Below are 18,904 nucleotides of genomic sequence, written 5' to 3' on the forward strand. Positions count from 1 at the left end.
ACTAGAGCATTCATATTGGTGAGAGATTCAGATTAAGGCACAATTCCTTACCCTAGAAGAAGACCTATGTTTAAAACTTACCTTGGACTCTAGTAGTCCTGGACAAATTATTTAACTTCCTTCAGCCTCAACTTCCTCACTAATAAAATAGCACCTTTCTCATTGGGTTATTGTGAGGCTCAAATGAAATAATATCTATAAAGGGCTTTGGAATATTCCATTTTGTTTAGTCACTTTCTGTTGTGTCTAACTCTTCGTAACTGTTTGGTTTTTTGGGGGGGAAGATTCTGAAGTGATTTACCACTTCCTTCTCTAACTCAATTTACAGATGAGGAAACTGAGGCAAACAGGATTAAAATGTCTTGCTCAGGGTCACACAGCTGGTAAGCTTCTAAGGTCAGATTTGAACTAAGGAACATGAGTCTTCCTGACTCCCAGCTCAGCACTCTATCCACTGTGCCATCTAGTGTCGTATAAGTCAGTCATCAGCATTTATTAAGCACTGTAACTAAGTTCTATGAATACAAAGTAAAGCAAAAAATAATTCCTGTCCTTAAGGAACTCTCATCCTAATGGGGAGACAACACATAAATAACTAGGTACAAAGATGTTAGCACCTATTATCATTATCAGTGATCAGACAGGATCTCATCTTTTCACCTTGTCATAGGAATCCAAAACTTCCTTCTGTAGATACGAAAAATCAAGGCTGTTAGACTAGAGCTTTAACTGTACCTGGCACACCTGTGTCTACCTTGGGACAAGAGAAATGTTCACCAAAAGAACTGCATTGCATCCCTTGTGGGTTAAGCAGATGGCTCCCGGTAAAACCTGATAACACAGTAATATCATTTTTTAAAAATCATTTAAAAATAGCTAATTCCTTGCCTACCTTCACCTGGTAATTACAAATCAGAAGCTATCGTTATCTCGAAGCAGCCACTCTTAGTTTTCATTTCCTGACCTCTCTGCTGTGAAAATATGTCATTATCTGAAGCAGTAGAATTTGGTCGTTTCAAGTAAGTGACCTACATATAACGTATAAACTGCACGAGAAAATTAGGTGTTACCTTGACAGAAAATGTACTGTAAATGTCATTTATTCTTATTAGTATTTATCATTTTTAACACTTGGGCCCAGCACTTCCGAGTAACGTATAGAAAAACTACGGGGCTCCGAGATTGGAAAGTGTCTGAGATAAAAGACAGGTATTTAACCATCAAAACTCAGCTGGTTTAAATCTATCCACAAGCTCTGAAGCTATGTTGTTTGAAGATAGATTCTTAACCTTAATAGAATGCAGTATGACTTAACCTGGTAGTAGGCATGCAGAATTAATTGCTATGTGAGCAATTTCCTAAGCATTGTTAATTGCGTTTCCCGTGGTTAATTGTTTCTCCCAGTCCCAGCATCAAAATCAGAACCTGTCTCTGTCAACAGACATTTGTCCATGGCAGGGCTGGGACGCAGCAACAGTGTTAGCCTGTGTCCAGATGAAATGTAATACAGCTTTAGTGTGGCTATTGTCTGATAGAAAATATTCAGTAGGATTGTAAAATACCTTTAAAAGGGGGGATGGAGGGAGTTGGATCAGGAATCTTTTAGCTGAGGAATTTGAGAGAAAAGGATTTTTTTGGTAGGGGGAGGTGAAGGAAGGGTATTACCTTCAACTCTGTCAAAAGGATAAGTTTAACAAAAGCAACAAACTAACAATCACTTCAGATGGATATATTCTCACTAAAATAATTGGAGAGTTCCCACTGAGTAACCAGGAGGATAAAGTAGGCCCTTGTGTCAATCTAGAAGGTTAATACACATAGAGTGAAGAAAAGCCAGTGTTCTCAAGGCTGTCTTGTTTCCTTAGCAAAGGAGAGCCAGTGAGACAATTCTGTTCTCTGGCTTTATCCTTTAGTGAAGTAAGAAAGTAAATGAGAGAGAGAGAGAAAGAGAGACAGATAGACAGACAGACAGAGACAGAGACACAGACAGACAGACAGAGAGACAGAGAGAGACAGAGAGAGAGGGAGGGAGAGACAGAGAGACAATTCTGCTCTCTGGCTTTATCCTTTAGTGAAGTAAGAAAGTAAATGAGAGAGAGAGAGAAAGAGAGAGAGACAGACAGACAGACAGAGACACAGACACAGAAAGACAGAGAGACAGAGAGACAATTCTGTTCTCTGGCTTTATCCTTTAGTGAAGTAAGAAAGTAAATGAGAGTATGTGTGTGTGTGTGAGAGAGAGACAGACAGACAGACAGACAGAGACAGAGAGAGAGACAGAAACACAGAGCAACAGAGAGAAAGAGAAAGAAAGAGAGGGGGGAAGAGACAGAGAGACAGAGACAGTGAGATAAGGGAAGGACAAAGACAAAGATAGAAAGTGAGATAAACAGACACAGAGAGAGACAGAGAACATACTCATGTATGCAATAGAGATGGAAGTTTCAAGAAGTTTAAAAAGAGCAAGAATATTGAAGGAAAAGACTAAAAATCTAGTGAAAAGTGGTCCATTTTTTAAAAAAGTAAAAGAGAAAAAGGGGATAAATGTAGGAGGGGACAATGGTAGACACTTAAAATGTCAACAGATAGAAATCACTGGGAAGAGAGGGTTTAAATTGGGCTGAAGAAAACACTGGTGCAACTGTGATTTTGGACAAAGCCTTCCCCTTCCTTTCCCACCCCCCACTGAGGATGTGAGTGTATAAACACTTCCAGTGTAGGACAGTCAAGCTTTCAGAGCTGATGTCAAAGAAAAAGTAGAGTTCTCCCTTGAGATCCGGCACTGCATGACCTAATCTTTGCCCCAGGTTTGGAGAAAATCTCGGCAAATTGACTTTAAGACTTTTTTGCACTGTTTTCCCTAAGAGTGGGCACAATGGCAGTAACTCCCAGGTAGGCTGCCCTATGAAGCATCCTTGATCTTCCTTCTCAGAAGTAGGAAATCCAGGGCTCCTTGTCTTCCTTCTCCCACATGTCTTTTTAGGCCTTTAGCTTTGAGATGGCAAGCGGTTGTGTCCTATGATGGGGAGCAACTTTAAAAGCTGCACTCTGCCCATCTCTATGGCAAGCTGTTTTGGATGTCTCATCCCAAAAAATGGATTTACCTGAAAAAGGCTCCTGGTACTCCCCTCGTGACATTTCTAGTTCTGAATTACATATTTATTTTTCATTACTTTGTCTCTCCTGCAGCAATGCATCTGCTCGGACTCAATTGGCAACTACAGCCGGCAGATGGACACACCTTTAACAATGGGATAAGGACCGGATTACCAGGAAACGATGATGTGGTAACATTGCCATCTGGAGGCAAAGGTGAGGTTACAGCTGCTGCTTGCCCTCTTAAGGTCACAGGAATTCAGAGCTCTTGCCAACCATTCAGTTTTTAATCCAAATTTTGGAAGGTATGCAAAAAAATGCATTTTATGGTCTTTTGTAAGTGCCCACATTAAATGCTGTTTGCTGTTCCTGTTTGTTTGCTATGTTTGGCTGCAAAAATTCCGTGCTGGCTCTTTGCCCACATATAGCAATGTGCGCACCTCCACTATCTACATTGATTGGCACAGCCCTTCAGCTACTTGAAGGAATCAAAAGGACTAAGTAGCAGCAGCAACAGCAACAGCAGCAGAGGCCGGAGCAGCAGCAGCAGCAGCAGTGATAGTAGTAGCAGGGAAAGGACACTCTTATCAGAAGAGAGAGCAGCAAAGGGTAGATGTTGTTGTGCTAGAGACCTCTCCCGCTAGGAGAGAGATTCAGTATCCCTGGGGACAAGGCAAAGCCTGGCTCGGCATGAAAGACGAAAAGTAGGAGCTGTTTAGTCTTCAGAGAAAATAGCAAGGAGTTTTGACAACTAGCTAACAAAGCTTCCCTTCTTATAACAGCAAGGGGACAAAAGAAATGTTTATTGAAACAATCAGACACCATATTCTTCTAGAGAGAAGCTAGGTGCTAACAAGGTGCTAAAAGGGGAGAGGAAAAACAAAAAGAGAAGGGGGGTAGCTAAGAGGGAAGATTGTAAGGATTGGAGACATGAAATAATTAAAAGAAAACAACAGAAAACGCCACATTTAACCAGCTGGCACACTGCACATTTAATTCAGGATCAAAATAATAAATATGTAATGTTGCTATTAGGAATTTCTCTAGCTTCAAAATTTATACTCTGCCCCTTGGCATAAACAAATAATAATAATAATAACTACTTATATAATAATTGACATGAGGCAACAGTGAATAGAGAGCTGGCCTCAGAGTCCAGGAGAGCATCAATTCAAGTCCTACCTTGGGCATGTTCTAGCTATATGAACCTGGACAAGTCACCTACCTGCTCAATATCCCAGGCAACTCTCTAAGATTATAAAATTATAGAGGAATTGCTGATCTGCAATTCACAGGTTCAGCACACACACACACACACACACACATACACACACACAATCATCATCATGGCTTCATCTAGAACAAGTGTATTCAACCACCTTATTTCCTTTTTTTTTTTCACATAAATACTAGCTACCTAGATCAGAAGAATCTAATAGATACAATTTATTTAAAGTTTAGCAAAGCATTTGATGAAAGTATCTCATACTTGTGGGAAGGATGGAGTGATGTGTACTAGATGATAATGTAATTATCTCAGAGCTGCTTAAAGAGCTGGATGCAAATAGTAGTTGTTAATGACTCAATGTCATCTTCACAGGAAGTCTCTGGTGAAGTACCCCTAGGATCTGTGCTTGACCTTATGCTCTTTGACATTTTCATCAATGCCTTGCATAAAGACCAAGCTAGAATGCTTATCATATTTGCAAATGACACCAAGGAAGAAGGGGTAACTAACAATGAATTACAGATTTCAGATCCAGAAAGAGCTTGGCTAGAGCACTGGTCTGGAATTTAATGAGTATAAGTGTAAATACTACTACATTTGGCTTCAAAAATTAGTTTCACAAGTAAAGAGTGGGGGAGGTATGATTTGACAGAAGTAAGCCAGGAAGAAAAATCTGGAATGCAAAGTCAGGCAATGTGATATGGCAGTCAAAGAAGGCAGTGTGATGGGCTGGGTGAAGATGCTTAACATCTGGAATATTCTATTCAATTCTAGGACCAGAGTCTATGAACAGCATTGATAAGATAGAAAGCAACCGCAACCGGGGAGGGGAAGGACTTTGAGTCCATGTCAAGTGAGAACTGATTACAAAATAAAGGATGTTCAGCTTAGAGAAGACTCAGACTATGGTAGCTACCTTTGAATATTTGAAAGGATGTCACATAAAAGAAGATGAGAAAGAGCTGTTGTTCTAGGTCCCAGATGGCAGAAACAGGAATATTGAGTGGAAACTGGATAGAGATAAATTTACCTTCGATGGGGAGTGGGAGTGGGGACAAGATTTCTAACAATTAGAGCCATCCAAAAGTGCAGTTTTGAAAGGTGATAGGTTTCCTCTCCTTGGAGGTCTTCAAACAGAGCCCTGTCAGTTATGTTATAATAGAAATTATTTTCAGTTGTTAGACCAGATAAATCCTTAGGTCCCTGTAAGTTCTCAAGTTCTACAATACAATATCATGTGCATGTATGTGTACAAACACACATATACATTCACACACAGATGTACACCCAAAACATAGCACTTTGTGGTATTTGCGAATTGAAAAAAAAAATACTAGAGCCCATTTGACTTTCATAAATCTTGGGACATATGCTCTATAGGTGAACACCATTTTATAGGTGAAGAAACTAAGGCCTCGGAGATTTAAAAGATTTGCTCAGGGTCACCTAACAAGTAAATATCAGAGCTGAGATTTAGACCCAGCTCTCTGCCAGACCCAAGTGAAGCGTTCTTTCCTCAGCATCATGCTGCCTTTAATTAGCTATATGTTTTCTATCATTCAACATAAGTAGGAATTTAAGAGAGCTATTGCCTAAAGAATGAATAAAGAACATTTTTCTCTTAAGCCCATATTATTTATAAGAAAATAAAATTAGTTTATCCATTGGTCTTTGGAAAGCATCTTTGAGTATTTTTTACTCTATTTTATTAGAATCACAATACTAGAAGGCATCACGTGCTCCATTCCCCTCCCTTTAGGTTAGGTAATTTTTAAAAGGTGCTCAAAAAAGATTTTATGGTTTTCTGCCACAGTTTTCCATTAGTCTTCCAAGACTTGCTAGCTAATATTGCTTAAATTTCTCTTCCCATTGTTGTAAAAATGCTAAGATTTTTGGTAAAGAAAGGGAGCCTTTTTGTGTATTTTCATACTTTCTTTTTTTAATCTTAGAGTTAACAATAGGTATTCTCTATTATCAGTTTTATTTAACATTTTCATAAATTATTTAGGAAGTAAATGACAGCATGAAATTTTCAAATTTTTAGGTGACACTAAATAGATGGCACCTGTATTCAAATGTAAATCTGCACTATAAAAAAACCTGAAAAAACTTCTTCCATTTTGGAAGATTAAAAATGAAGCATTAAGTCAGCAAGCATTTATTAAGTACTTACTATGTACAAAGCAGGCAGCTAGGTCATATATGGGCAGTTAAGTGGTGCAGTGAATAGGGTACCTGGTCTGAAATTAAAAGACTTCTCTTCATGAGTTCAAATCAAGCCTCAAATACTTATAGCTATGTGATCCTGGGCAAGTCACTTAACCCTATTTGCTTCAGTTTCCTCATCTGTAAAATGAGCTGGAAGAAAACATGATAAACTACTCCAGTATCTTTGCCAAGAAAAACCCAAATGAAGTCACAAGGAGTTGGGCACAACTGAAATAACTAACCAATGTGCTAGGCACTGGAAAATACGAAGAATTACATAAGAAAATAAAATTAATCTGATAGCACCAGCATAGACCATTTCATTCATTCTTCAAAAACCTCACTATCTTCCTTCTCGTAACATCCATTATCAGATCTTTAAAAATGTACATTAACATGTGAAATTCTGTGTTGTCTATTGGCAAAAATAAGGCTATACACCCCAATACATTTTTCATGAGCTACTTTTAAAAAATAGATCCAAATTTATTATCCAGAAAGTATAATCTGTTTAACCTGGATAAATAAAGGTATTTATTTACTACTTCTAATTTCTTCAGCTGGCTTCCTTAAATATCTTTTTCATATACTGCATTGGAACTTTAAACCACTTCAAATTCCTTGGGAAGTTTGTGGAAATACAACTCAGAGGTATTGCGTGTTATGTCTATGTACATATGAGTGGTAACCATGTGCAATTTTGGAGGGAATATGATATTGATGAGTTCACAGATCTTTTTAAGTATTTGAATGGTACATAAACATGCACATATATTTATAGTCAACATGTTCGAGGAACTATACAAGCACCAAGGATATTAAGAAAGGCAAAAATCAATCCCTACCCTCAAGGAGTTCATAATCTTTGAGAAACAACATGTAAACCACTATGTACAAACAAGATATTTAGAGACTAAATTGGAGACAATCAACATATAAAAGGCACTAGAATTAAGGGAGATCAGGAAAAGGCTTTCTGGTGATGAGATTTTAGCTGGGATCTGAAGGAAGTCAGGTTATGGAAACAAGGAGGAATAGCATTCCTTTAAATAACACATAAAGGATACCTTTAAATATTGGCTCTTATGAATAGGATCTCACTAAAATGTTTTGCATTTAGCATATCGGCACTTAACACTACTCCTATCACCTTCTTCCTCCCATAGGTCCTAGTTCCACTTAGGCAGAAGGTGGTCAGAATCTTTTCTGAAAGCATGTCTCAACCCAAAGAGGATGTCACATGTTTACAATAACAAAGAAGGAACTCTTTCCATTGGGTTTTGGAAAAGCCTCATTTGTTTGTTTATTTTCATATGTGAATATGGCATGCTTGAGGAAATGTTAAATGAGTTCATATTTTGCTAGATATCATGTTTTCAAAATGAAGGGTAAGATTTGCATTTTTAAAAAACTTAACTGTACACCGGAAGCAGCTTGTGCTATATAGAGAGCTAGTCTCAAAGCTAGAAAGACCTGAGTTCAAATCTTGCCTCTGGTACACACTAGCAATATGACCCTGAGCAAATCATTTAACCTCATTATGCTCTCCAGTCGAGTCAAACTCAAATAGGAACAGATTCTAGAGGGCTACATATTGACTTTGGAAACCACAAATTACCATTAACTGTATTGTATTATATTTTTTATTTATTTTGTTAAGCATTTCCCAAGTTTGATGCTTCTACTCTGGACAACTGTTTTAAGATTATTAAATGCCGAGAAGATGCCAGCTTCCATTGGGAGAGAGTTCCCTATCCTTATCCCTGTACTAACCACAGGGACATGGGATGGCAGGGATATTAGAAATAAGTTGGCATTTAAATTAAACAACAACAACAACAACAACAACAACAACAACAACAACAAATCGCAGTCCAACATGATAGAAACTTCATTCGGAATTCCCAAATAGGCTCATGCCAGATATCAAGCAGTTTAGGGCCCTTTTTTAAGTATGAAAGTTTGAGATATAAAAATGCCTGGAATAGCTTTGGTGTTTCCACAAAACTTTGAAGAAAAGACTCCAGGTTTGAACTCATTCACCCACTGACCACCCTCTCCCCCTCCCCTCAATTCTATATGTTTGGATAACCTGAATCAATTCCTATTGATTACTTATCCAGTGTTTCAAAGAAGCAATCAAGATATATTGGCAATAAGTTAATTAAATTACTCCCCCCTCCATTTTATGTGGTATACAATAATCCTTCACTCCCATAATGTTTTAATCAAGCTACACCAGTATTGCCAGAGAGGTTAATCTTATTAAGCAATTACTGAATAAGTATCCTGCAGAAGCAAATTAAAATGTAAGCAAAATACTGCCATGTGAGCCCCATGTAAGATGGCACATCGATAGAGATTTCATTACCTGGTCTTTAGGAATGTTTACACTCCTCTTCTCAGGTTTGGAAACGAATCTAATAGACAGAACAACCCACACACCCTGATGTGTTAGTGGAAACAAAGCACTTGATTAATTACTTGAAAGGGGATATGTTCTTTGGGCTTTCTTTTTTCTCCTCTTTTTTTCTTTTTATTTTGTTCCTTTGTTAGTGTTTTGCATGTTTTCCCTCTCCAATTAACTCTTAACATGGTTAGTAGTTGTGTTGCATCCCAGAAGGAAAATCCCAAGCTATCAGAATTGCTGACCATTATGTGTATTTTTTTGGTAAAATAAAATTAGTTCATTCATCTTAAAGACACTGCAAAGGATCCAAGACTAGGGGAGCCTTCAGATGCAGTGACCAGAAGGGCATCCTAATCTGGTTGGCTAACACAGGAAGGTAAAGAGGTTTTTTTTGTTGTTGTTGGGTTTTTTTTTTTTTTGCTTTTTGGTTTTTTATGAGGGAAGAGGATTAGGGAGAGAGTGCAGAGAGAAAGTCCAAAAAGAGAAAAGAGGGACACAAGGTATGAAAGATCTAAAAAAGTCTGAGGTTAAAAAAGCTATAAAACAAAATGACATTTTAAGTTAGCATTCAGTAGGCTATTCTTAAGATCCTTTAAAGTTCACCTTGCCATCCTTGCCCTGAATAAATGCTTTTTTGAATCCCAGAACCACACTAGCTATAATACAGCATGAAAAAGAGCAATGACTTCCTTTTGCCTCAGTTCCCCCACATGACTGAATTAGCAATCAAATGTTCTCTGAAACTTATTATTGAAAGATTTTTGTGGTAATGTGATCTTTTAATGATGGAGAATATCACTTAAAATATTCCCATGAAAAATTATTTGAAATAATTTGAAATATTTTCCAAAAGCTACCCTTGTAGGACAATGATGGTTATGCCTTAGTCATTTTTTTTGTCTTCTGAAGATTAAAATAACCAGATACAAAGGCTTTTCCCAAGCACTTATTTGAGGAGGTCAGCAGGAAGTTGGGACTTCCATTTCAAAAGGTCTTGTGTTGCTGAACAAGCTTGACTATTCCCCACCCCATTCTTCATCCTGCTGTAACTTGGGCTCCATCAATGCCAGCCTGTCTGTTTTAAGCCCCCTACTTTCTCGGTTTATAACTCAGCTGTAAACATTTATTTGTGCCTGGAGCACATTTCTTTCCTACCCTTTGAAAAAAAATCAGAATTTCCAGATGGTATGCAAGTTGGAAGGAAAAAATGGCAAAGACTGTTATTCTGTTTAGAAACATGTTTTTCTACACTTGCCCTTTCAGCAAAAACTTCATAATGATTTTTACTAGTTTGGCGTAGTATACAGAATTAGGAGCCAAATTAGCAGGGTGGTTTGTCATGGCTCCTCTGGCTCCTTCCTATCTGCCTCCAAATGAACACAGGACAGGTTCTTAAAATGATCATCCCCTACCCTATGGGTCCTTTCTACTGTAGCTAGAATCCCAGAAAGAACCAGGCGTCTCTGACCCCCCCCCAAGACAACAGCACACACTGTGACCTCTTTGAGGTAGATAGCTTAGTAGTCTACAGAGTCAAGACCAACTCACTTCCACCTCTTCAATTTTAATGGAATGTTTTTTCTTTTCCCATTCATAGTCAAGGAGATCACCTTTAGAGCTCTGGCAAATCTCAGGTTCCATATTGTCCTCTTAGGGACCATTTTTGAGTAAGTGAGGTCTCACTAGTGATGGCCATTATTGTATTTTGTTGTGGTTTAATTTGGGGGGGGGCTAGAACTGTGGCTTCGTAAGTGTAGTGAACCCCTAGTAAGGAATTCCCTCTTTTAATGAAGAATGGCACTTGTTCTGTCAATTTTAATCCTAGAGAGTTTCCAAGGCCCACTGGGAAGGGAACTTCAGTGACTTGCCCAGTGTCACAGCCAATATTAGTCAGCCCCAGGATTTGAGTCCATGTCTTGCTGATTCAGCTCTTAATCCATTCTAACATTCTGCCTATCTCTGATGTTGGTGTTATCAAGGTTATTAGTTCTGTTTCTCTGTAGTACTTGGCTATGCCCCAGGGTGACTTTGTCCTCCTCCTTCTTTTTTCCCCCCACTGGGGACTAGATGGCATGTGTGAAGATCCTGACTGCACAAAGTCTCATCTCTGATTCAGCTTAGATCCTCTGAATGAAAATCAGTACTCTCTGGGCCATGAGATGTGTAAATGTTTGTTCATAATTCATGAGCAGGAGAGCTTACCATTTTTGCCCAAGGGCACAGAGTGGGATTTTTTTAAAATGGGTTTGGAGACTAAATTCAGTCACTAATTTAAAAAATCAGAGAGCTAGTGGGATCTGATCACCCTTCATACACAATCTAAATGCCAACACACAAGAATGATAATGATCACGGGGCTGATAAAGTCCACTTATAAAGCAGTTCCTGGTGACCAACTGATCCATGAGGCTTTAAAAGAGTTTTGTTGGAAGTCAATGATGATTTGAAAACCTCTGGATTCCATGTTGTTTCTGCCATCTTAATATAAGCTAGGTCCCTGGGCAGTGAAGTACTGGACCTCTGGAAGGCCTGTACAGTCATCTCCTGGTTAAACTGAACTCACAGATGGCTGTCCTGATTTCCAAATAAATGGAAACGAGGTGTAATGACTGGAGCAATATTCTGAATTCAACTTTATTTGCAGTAGATAAAAATATGTGAGGTGGAATAATCTGTATAGCAGATTTATGCTGAAGAGCCCTCTGAGTTCTGTTAAGTTTAAAAAGTATTAATATAAGACTTCATTTTCATGTCATGAATATGGCTCCCTTTCCTTATCACTTGTTTGGGAGATAATTTCACTGTTTCTGTAAATGAATTATGGCAACATTTTCTGAAATGATTAGTTCCTAATGTGGATATGGAAGGCTGTCATTTTTCTCATCATCAGTCTTACTTAACTGGGTGAAGTTTTAGGTACATGTTTCTGAAATGGGCAATATCTCCAAATTTACATGAGCAATCTTCCGTGGAGTTATAGAGTTGGACTGCCCTGGAAAATTGATCATTAGTGTTGCCTTTAAAAAACCTGCAGATCTAATCTTCAAGCCAATGATGAACCATCCGGAACCATCATTTCTTAAGCATCTTCTTTTAAGGGTGAAGTGATTATCCTCTTCCAAATGTTCTCTGAGCTGATTCCAGTTATAATAACAAGACAGAGGAAAGTAGACTATACAATTTCTAGAGTCCTAGGAGACGAGACCTAGGAATTATGAGTTAAGTTCAGTCCTGCTGACTAATATACTATCCTTTGTTAATGAAGTCAGTTGAATAGTCACTTTAATCACACAATTGCCAAATCTATTTTTGATTACAGTAACTCTACTATAGAATGAATTTATTTCATAGCAGATATGCTTTGACCATTCACTATAAAGGGAAAAATCATGACCTTTTCTAACCATTCCATTCATGTATTCATGTGCATACTTATACACACACACAATCAAAGATGATGCTTACTAACCCATTTGGTCAGCCAATGATTTAGGAAAGTCACAGGATTATAGAACTGAGAAACCTCCCACATTTGGTTCAACTTCTTCATTTTAATGATGGAGAAACTGAGGTCCAAAAATGTTTTATTTGTTTCACACAACTGGTTTTGGCAGAAGCAGTAATCCAATTACAGAGTTTGGGAGTTGAACGTCAGGATTTTGAGAGAATACAAGCTCATCTACAGTAAGGAATGTTTCCTTTTTGTCTTTGTATTCCTAATGCTTAGCACTGTACCTGGAGCAAAGTTGATGCTTAATAATAATAAAATTATTATTATTATTATTATATACAACTATATATAATAAAAATAAAATAAAATGCTTAATAATAAAAAGGTCTTCCAATCAAACTTTATTCTGTAAGCATTTATGGACCAGGCACTATAATAGTGAATAAACATTTATTAAGTACTTGCTGTGTTCTAGGCATTGTGCTAAGAGCTAGGTAGACACTGAGGAAACAGATTCAATAAAATAAAATAATTCCTACTCTCAAGAAGCATATATGTTATTGGAGAAAGTCACAGGTACATATAAAAGTACAATATAAGTACAAGAAGGGTTAGGGAGGAAGGACGTGGCAGTAGGGTGATCAGGAAAAGAATAATGTAAAATGTGATACTCGAGTTGTATCTTAAAGGCAATGAAGGCTGTTACGAGGCAGAAGTGGGGAGGTACTGTGTTCCAAGTATGAGCAAAGGCTTAGAGCCAAGAGAATGAATACCATGTGTAAGGGACAGAGAGAGGGTCATCAAGGGGAGAAACATACAGTGAAGCTACAGAGGTAAGTGAAGGACTTTAAAAGCCAGAGTAGTTTATATTTGATCTTTGCAACAATAGGTGGCTACCTATTTAGTGAGTTTAATTATTTACTGAGGGAGACAATGCCATAGCCGCTGAACATAAGGAAAATAACTCTATCATCTGTGAGGAATATAGAATTAATGCGGGGAGATTAATTAGGAGCCTCTTACAGTTGTGTGAGCAAAAGGTAATGAGGACCTGAACGCTTAGGTTCTAGCTTTGTGCGTCAAGAGAAGGGGTTGGATGTAAGATTTTGCAGAGGTACAAATGACAAGATTTGAGGGAAGAGAGAATGAGATATCATGGATGACTCTGACTTTAGCGATCACGGAGATTAGAAGAATGGTGGTGCCTTCAAAAGAAACAGGGAAATTTGGAAGAAAGGTGGCTTTGGGGGAAAGACAATTAGTTCTGTTTTGGACATATTGAATTGAAGGTTTCTGGGTCATCTAGTTTTCTATGTCCAGTAATTGGCAGTATAGAAATGGAATTCAAGTAAGGGACAGGCGTTCCAACATGCAAAAGTGATTCCCTAGCCTTTGCTTGAAGGTCTCTATTAAGGGGACATCTAGATGCCACAGTGGAGAGAGCATCAGACCTGGAGTCAGGAGGATCTGATCTCAAACACTTCCTAGCAGAGTGACCCTGGGCAAGTCACTTAACCCAATTTGCCTAGCCCTTGCTTGCCTTTCTAAGACAGAAAAATGGTGTTGTTTTTTTTTAAAAGGAGAGAAAAATTAAGAAGAAATCCTTAATTCCACCTTAAGTAGGACCACAGAGGTAGCCTGTTCCACCTTAGGACAGCTCTAATTATTAGGAAACTATTCTTTACCACAAAGTCACATTTGCCTCTGCAGCTTTAGCCTCTTTCTTCTAATTCAGCGCTTTTGGGTCAAAACAATAATTATAATCCCTCTTCTGTAGGAAAAGGCCTTGAAGACAATCATCATACCTCTAGACCCTTAGCTTTCTCATCTTCAGGTTAAATGTCTACAATTCCTATAATGGCATGGCTTCATCATTTTTCATGATGCACCCTATATAGGCCTACTTGCTGCTATGTTGTACAATAGATAAAGCACCAGGCCTGGAGTCAGGAAGACTTGAGTTCAAGTCTAACCTCAGATACTTATTAGTTGGGTGCCCCTAGGGAAGGCATTTAATTTCTCTGTACTCAGTTTCCTCAACTGTAAAATGAGGATAACAATAGCACCCACCATGCAGACTTTTATCCCAGAGGATAATATGAGATAATATTTGTAAAATGTAAAAGGGCTATTATTATCATTATGATGATTATTCTTCCCATGTTCCATTTGCTGTCTCCATACTTATATTCTGGCTATCCCTTCTGTCTAGAATGCTCTACCCTTTTAACCGCCACCTATTGATTTCCTTGACTTTCTTCAGGTCTTGACTTAAGTCCCACCATCTGCAGGAGACCTTTTCCAAGTCCCACTAGTTACCAGTTACTCTGTATATTTCTTACATGTACATAGTTACCTACATAATGGTTTCCTCCATTGGAATGGGGAGGTCCTTGATGACCAGGACTGCTTTTACCTCTCTGTGTATGTTTTGTATCTCCCTTGCTTCATTGGGACAGTGCCTGGTACATCATGGATATTTAATAAATCCCTTTTGATTAATCGATTGATTATAACTAAGGAAACTTAAACACAGGGTGACTCAGTAACCTAGGAAATGCTGTCATAGAGAGGAGCCTAACAGTAGATGACAGTTTTGAACTTGGCTTCAGAAAGACCAAATTCTGCCTCAGTTACTTTAAAAATTCTGAACATCAGCTTATTCATCTGATAAAATGAGTTTCATTCCTGTAGTATCTCAAATTTGTCATGAGGATTAACCTGATAATATATATATATATGCATATATATATATATAGTGCTTTGAAAACTTTAATTGCTCTGTAAATTATACTTTTTTCTTATTGCTTTTGCTATTATTAATGTTATTAAAGAGGTGATAATGTACTGTAAATAGGATGCAGGCTGCAAAATCAAAAAGCTCTGGATTCAAATTCTATCCCCTGATACATAAAGTTTGTATGACCCTGTGCAATTCACTTAACCCATGTTTGCCTCAGTTTCCTTATCTGTAAAATGAGGATAATAATAGCACTTCATTTACAAAGTTGTTATGAGGATTAAGTGAAATAATAGTTGTAAAGCACTTGGCCCAGTGCCTGGTTTATAGTAAATACTATATAAATATGCCATCATTTATTATTACTATTATTGTTCCAATGTTCCAAGCAAATCTAAGATTCTAATTTAGAGAACAATTACTCTATATATTGGTAGAAGAACTTTTCTCTAGAGGAATTCCCTGCACCAATAACAAGTAGAGCTACAAGAGAAAAATATAAGATTATGGCAATATTAAGTCTTTAAATTATAAGCTCCATGAGAGCAGGAACTAGCTTTTATTTCTTTTTGTATCCCTAGCACTTAGCACAGTGCATGACACATAGTAGATACTTAATAAATGTTGATTGATTGAGTAAATCATTGCTTACTTTGTAGCCAATAGGTTATAGGCTTCAAGTTGCTTTGGGAACTGAATTTTAGTGCCCTGTCCAGGACCATGCAGATATTTCTAGATTAATGTCAAGATTATAACTTTCTTTCTAGATTTTAGTGAGCACTCATACATACCCATCTCTCTCTCTCTCTCTCTCTCTCTCTCTCTCTCTCTCTCTCTCTCTCTCTCTCTCTCTCTCTCTCTCTCTCTCTCTCTCTCTCTCTCTCTCTGTGTATGAGTGTGTGTGAGTATACACATATATATAATTTATATATGTATATATATACACTTTCTACATACACTTATTTTATATATATGTATGTATATATATATATATATACATATAAAATGTCCCAGAGAAACTAAGAAATAGTTTTATTGGGTAGAAAAGGGCCTGATCAGGGGAAAAATCTGGGAGACTGTAAAGCAGATATAGTTTTTGAAAAGGTAAAGATTTATGCCCTATTAGGAGCAGATTAATTCTTGGGATTACTTTTTCCAAAGTTTGAGTAAATTAAAACAGGATGGAATAACATGACTGTCTAAAAAATTAGCAATATGTTGACACTGGGAATTCATCTGATTCATCATAGGGAGGTTGGCTCTTTCTCTTACAGACCATAGCACTAGCATTTGGCTTGACATTATTATAATCCTGCACATCTCATGTAGCTTGACTTGTTTGTTGATCTCATTTTCTTACTTCTCTCTCTTTTAAAGAAATACATCCTGGCATTGACCTAGAAACCCCTAAAAATTCATCAGAAATTAGGGAAAAGGCTATTTTATGAAATGTGAAGAGGAAACACTTTTCAATTGATGTGTTCATGAAGTGTGTACTATGTACCAGGCACAATACTAGGCACTGAAGATACCAAGACAAAAAGGGCTCTCCTCTCAAAGGGCTTATGTTCTCTAGGAATATAAAAGGTCAAACAGAACAAGTATAATTTTCATTATTTTTTCCTCGCATGAAGAGACAGTATGTTATGGGGGATAGACACTTTACTAAGCTCAAGTCTCACTTCAGACACATTCTTGATTTTAATTCCTTCTGTCCTTATTTGGGCCTCTTGGACTATGAAAGAAAAAAATAATCAGTTTCCTTCTAAGTTCCCTTTGCATACTTGAAGAAAGTAATCACGTCATTCATAGCCTTCTTTAGACATAAGGATAACCTGTTAATCCAGAGGTTCTTAATCAGTCTGCTGTCTAAAACCCCTTCTCCAAATAATCTCTGTTTCCTACATTCATAATTGAAGGAAATGCTCAATTTCACTTAGAAGTTAGTGAAAAGAGATGTAATCTCTTCCTTTCCAGGTTCATAAATTCCCTGAAATCTGCTGTGGACCCTGGCTTAACAAACACGTGTTTTAACTGAATGTTTTCCTTCCCTTTGAAGATTTTGTTTCTAATTCATTCAATAGATATTTATCACGTGCCCTTTGTGGTCTTGTCTCTGATGATTTAAAGAACCAAAATTAAAGACAATCCCTGCATTCAAGAAGCTTCTAGTCTACTTGGGGCTAGGATATGTTAACAAATAAGGAAACTAGCTACCACGGGGATTAGAAAAGATTGGCCATTGAAGATTGCACCTGAGCTGACCTTTGAAAAAAACAAGAATTCTCCTCTGTAAAATAAGAGTGTTCACCTCAAAAGTCCCTTCAGGCTCAATGTCCAAGATCTTGCAGAAAAGAGGAGGTAGCTTTGTGTCGTCCTTGATATGAGTACTGAACCTTGAGTCAGGAAAAAAGAATTCAAATCCAGCCTCAAACACTTACTAGTTTATGACCCCTGGGCAAGTCATTCAGCAACTCTATGCCTCAATTTCTCTACCTGTAAAATGGAGGCAATAATAATATTCCTCTCCCAGCTTTGCTGTGGAGGGAAACGAGACAATATTTATAAAGTGCTTTATAAACTTTAAATCTCTATATAAGTGCTAGCTATTATTCTTCTTCTTCATTATAATAATATATTTTAATATACAATATATAATGTAATAATAATATTATATATAATATAATATGATAATAATAATTTTTATTATTCATTATAATAATAATAATAGCAATAGCATATGAATCTAAGAGGCAGAAATGCAATCCAGGCAAGACATAAAAATGGAAGTTGGAATATCGCAACCAGAAAACAACCAGTTGAGAAATTTAACTGGGAACACAGTATTCACAAAGGGGAGTAAATGACATGAGTCTGGAAAGTTAGGCTGATGCAAGGCTGTGCAAGACTTTTAACTGTCAAGCTCAGGAGTTGGCACTTAATCCTAGAAGCAACAGGGAGCCACTGAGGGTTTTTGATCAGAGAAGTGGCATGTTTTGTTTTTTAAGAAAATTATTTTGCCAGTTGTGTGGAAGATGAATGGGCGAGGGGAGAGAAATTAGAAGTAGGGAGACCAATTAGGTAGATTGCAATTATGTAGGCAAGAGGTAATAATAGCCTGAACTAGATTGGTACCCAAATGAATGGAAGTCCTGAATCTAGGCTGATGGATTTATGAGTGAGTGTTGACCCAACTGGCCATAATTCTTTAATAGGAATCCAATTATTGCAGAATGTGAAGGACATAGTCCTTACTAAGCTTGACCCTACTAAAGTATTTTTCCTTGCCATAAATATATCCAGGTTATCAGTTCCAAAGATAATCTACAAATGACTTAGATTTTTTTTAAAGCAAAATCTCTCTTAAATGGCACTCATCTTTTCAGAATGTTTTACATGTTCCCTAGTAAAATTAATAGAAGAGGTTGCTTATTGATGTTTTCTCCAAGACCAATCCCCCTAACATAAGGCATCACATATGAATTTTTAGGTAACTACTTTTATCTTGGTATTGAGAAAGGGAATTATCTACATGTTTCCACTGTTCCTCAAAAGTTCAGTTTCCAAAAGATGTCAGTCACTGAGACCATATGGGAATGTGAATTTGGAGGGAAGGAGGGAGGAAGTGACTATTCACTGATACTAAGGAATCCTCTCTAGTATTATCTGTTTCTGAAACTATTTTCAGTAGCATTCTGGAAAGGAATGGAGATTATGTGGAAGGAACCATTTATAAGATTAAATTTTTGAGTGTTGGTGGCTAGTTGGTGT

General features: G+C 37.4%; 1 protein-coding gene across 14 annotated transcripts in view; it reads left to right on the forward strand.

Annotated features, from left to right (window-relative positions):
* TENM2 (teneurin transmembrane protein 2) overlaps window positions 1-18,904 on the forward strand; it is a 1,380,893-nt gene that overhangs the window by 1,187,297 nt on the left and 174,692 nt on the right. For 9 of the 14 annotated variants that reach the window (XM_001370043.4, XM_016433795.2, XM_056811548.1 and 6 more), the window contains one exon: window positions 3,190-3,312. The exons of the other annotated variants lie outside the window; for them this stretch is intronic. In XM_001370043.4, the coding sequence (XP_001370080.1) occupies window positions 3,190-3,312 (123 nt within the window). The remainder of the gene's footprint in view (window positions 1-3,189; window positions 3,313-18,904) is intronic. 14 annotated transcript variants of the gene reach the window in all.

This window comes from Monodelphis domestica, chromosome 1 (assembly GCF_027887165.1).
Source record: "Monodelphis domestica isolate mMonDom1 chromosome 1, mMonDom1.pri, whole genome shotgun sequence".
In the NCBI taxonomy this organism is placed as follows: domain Eukaryota; kingdom Metazoa; phylum Chordata; class Mammalia; order Didelphimorphia; family Didelphidae; genus Monodelphis; species Monodelphis domestica.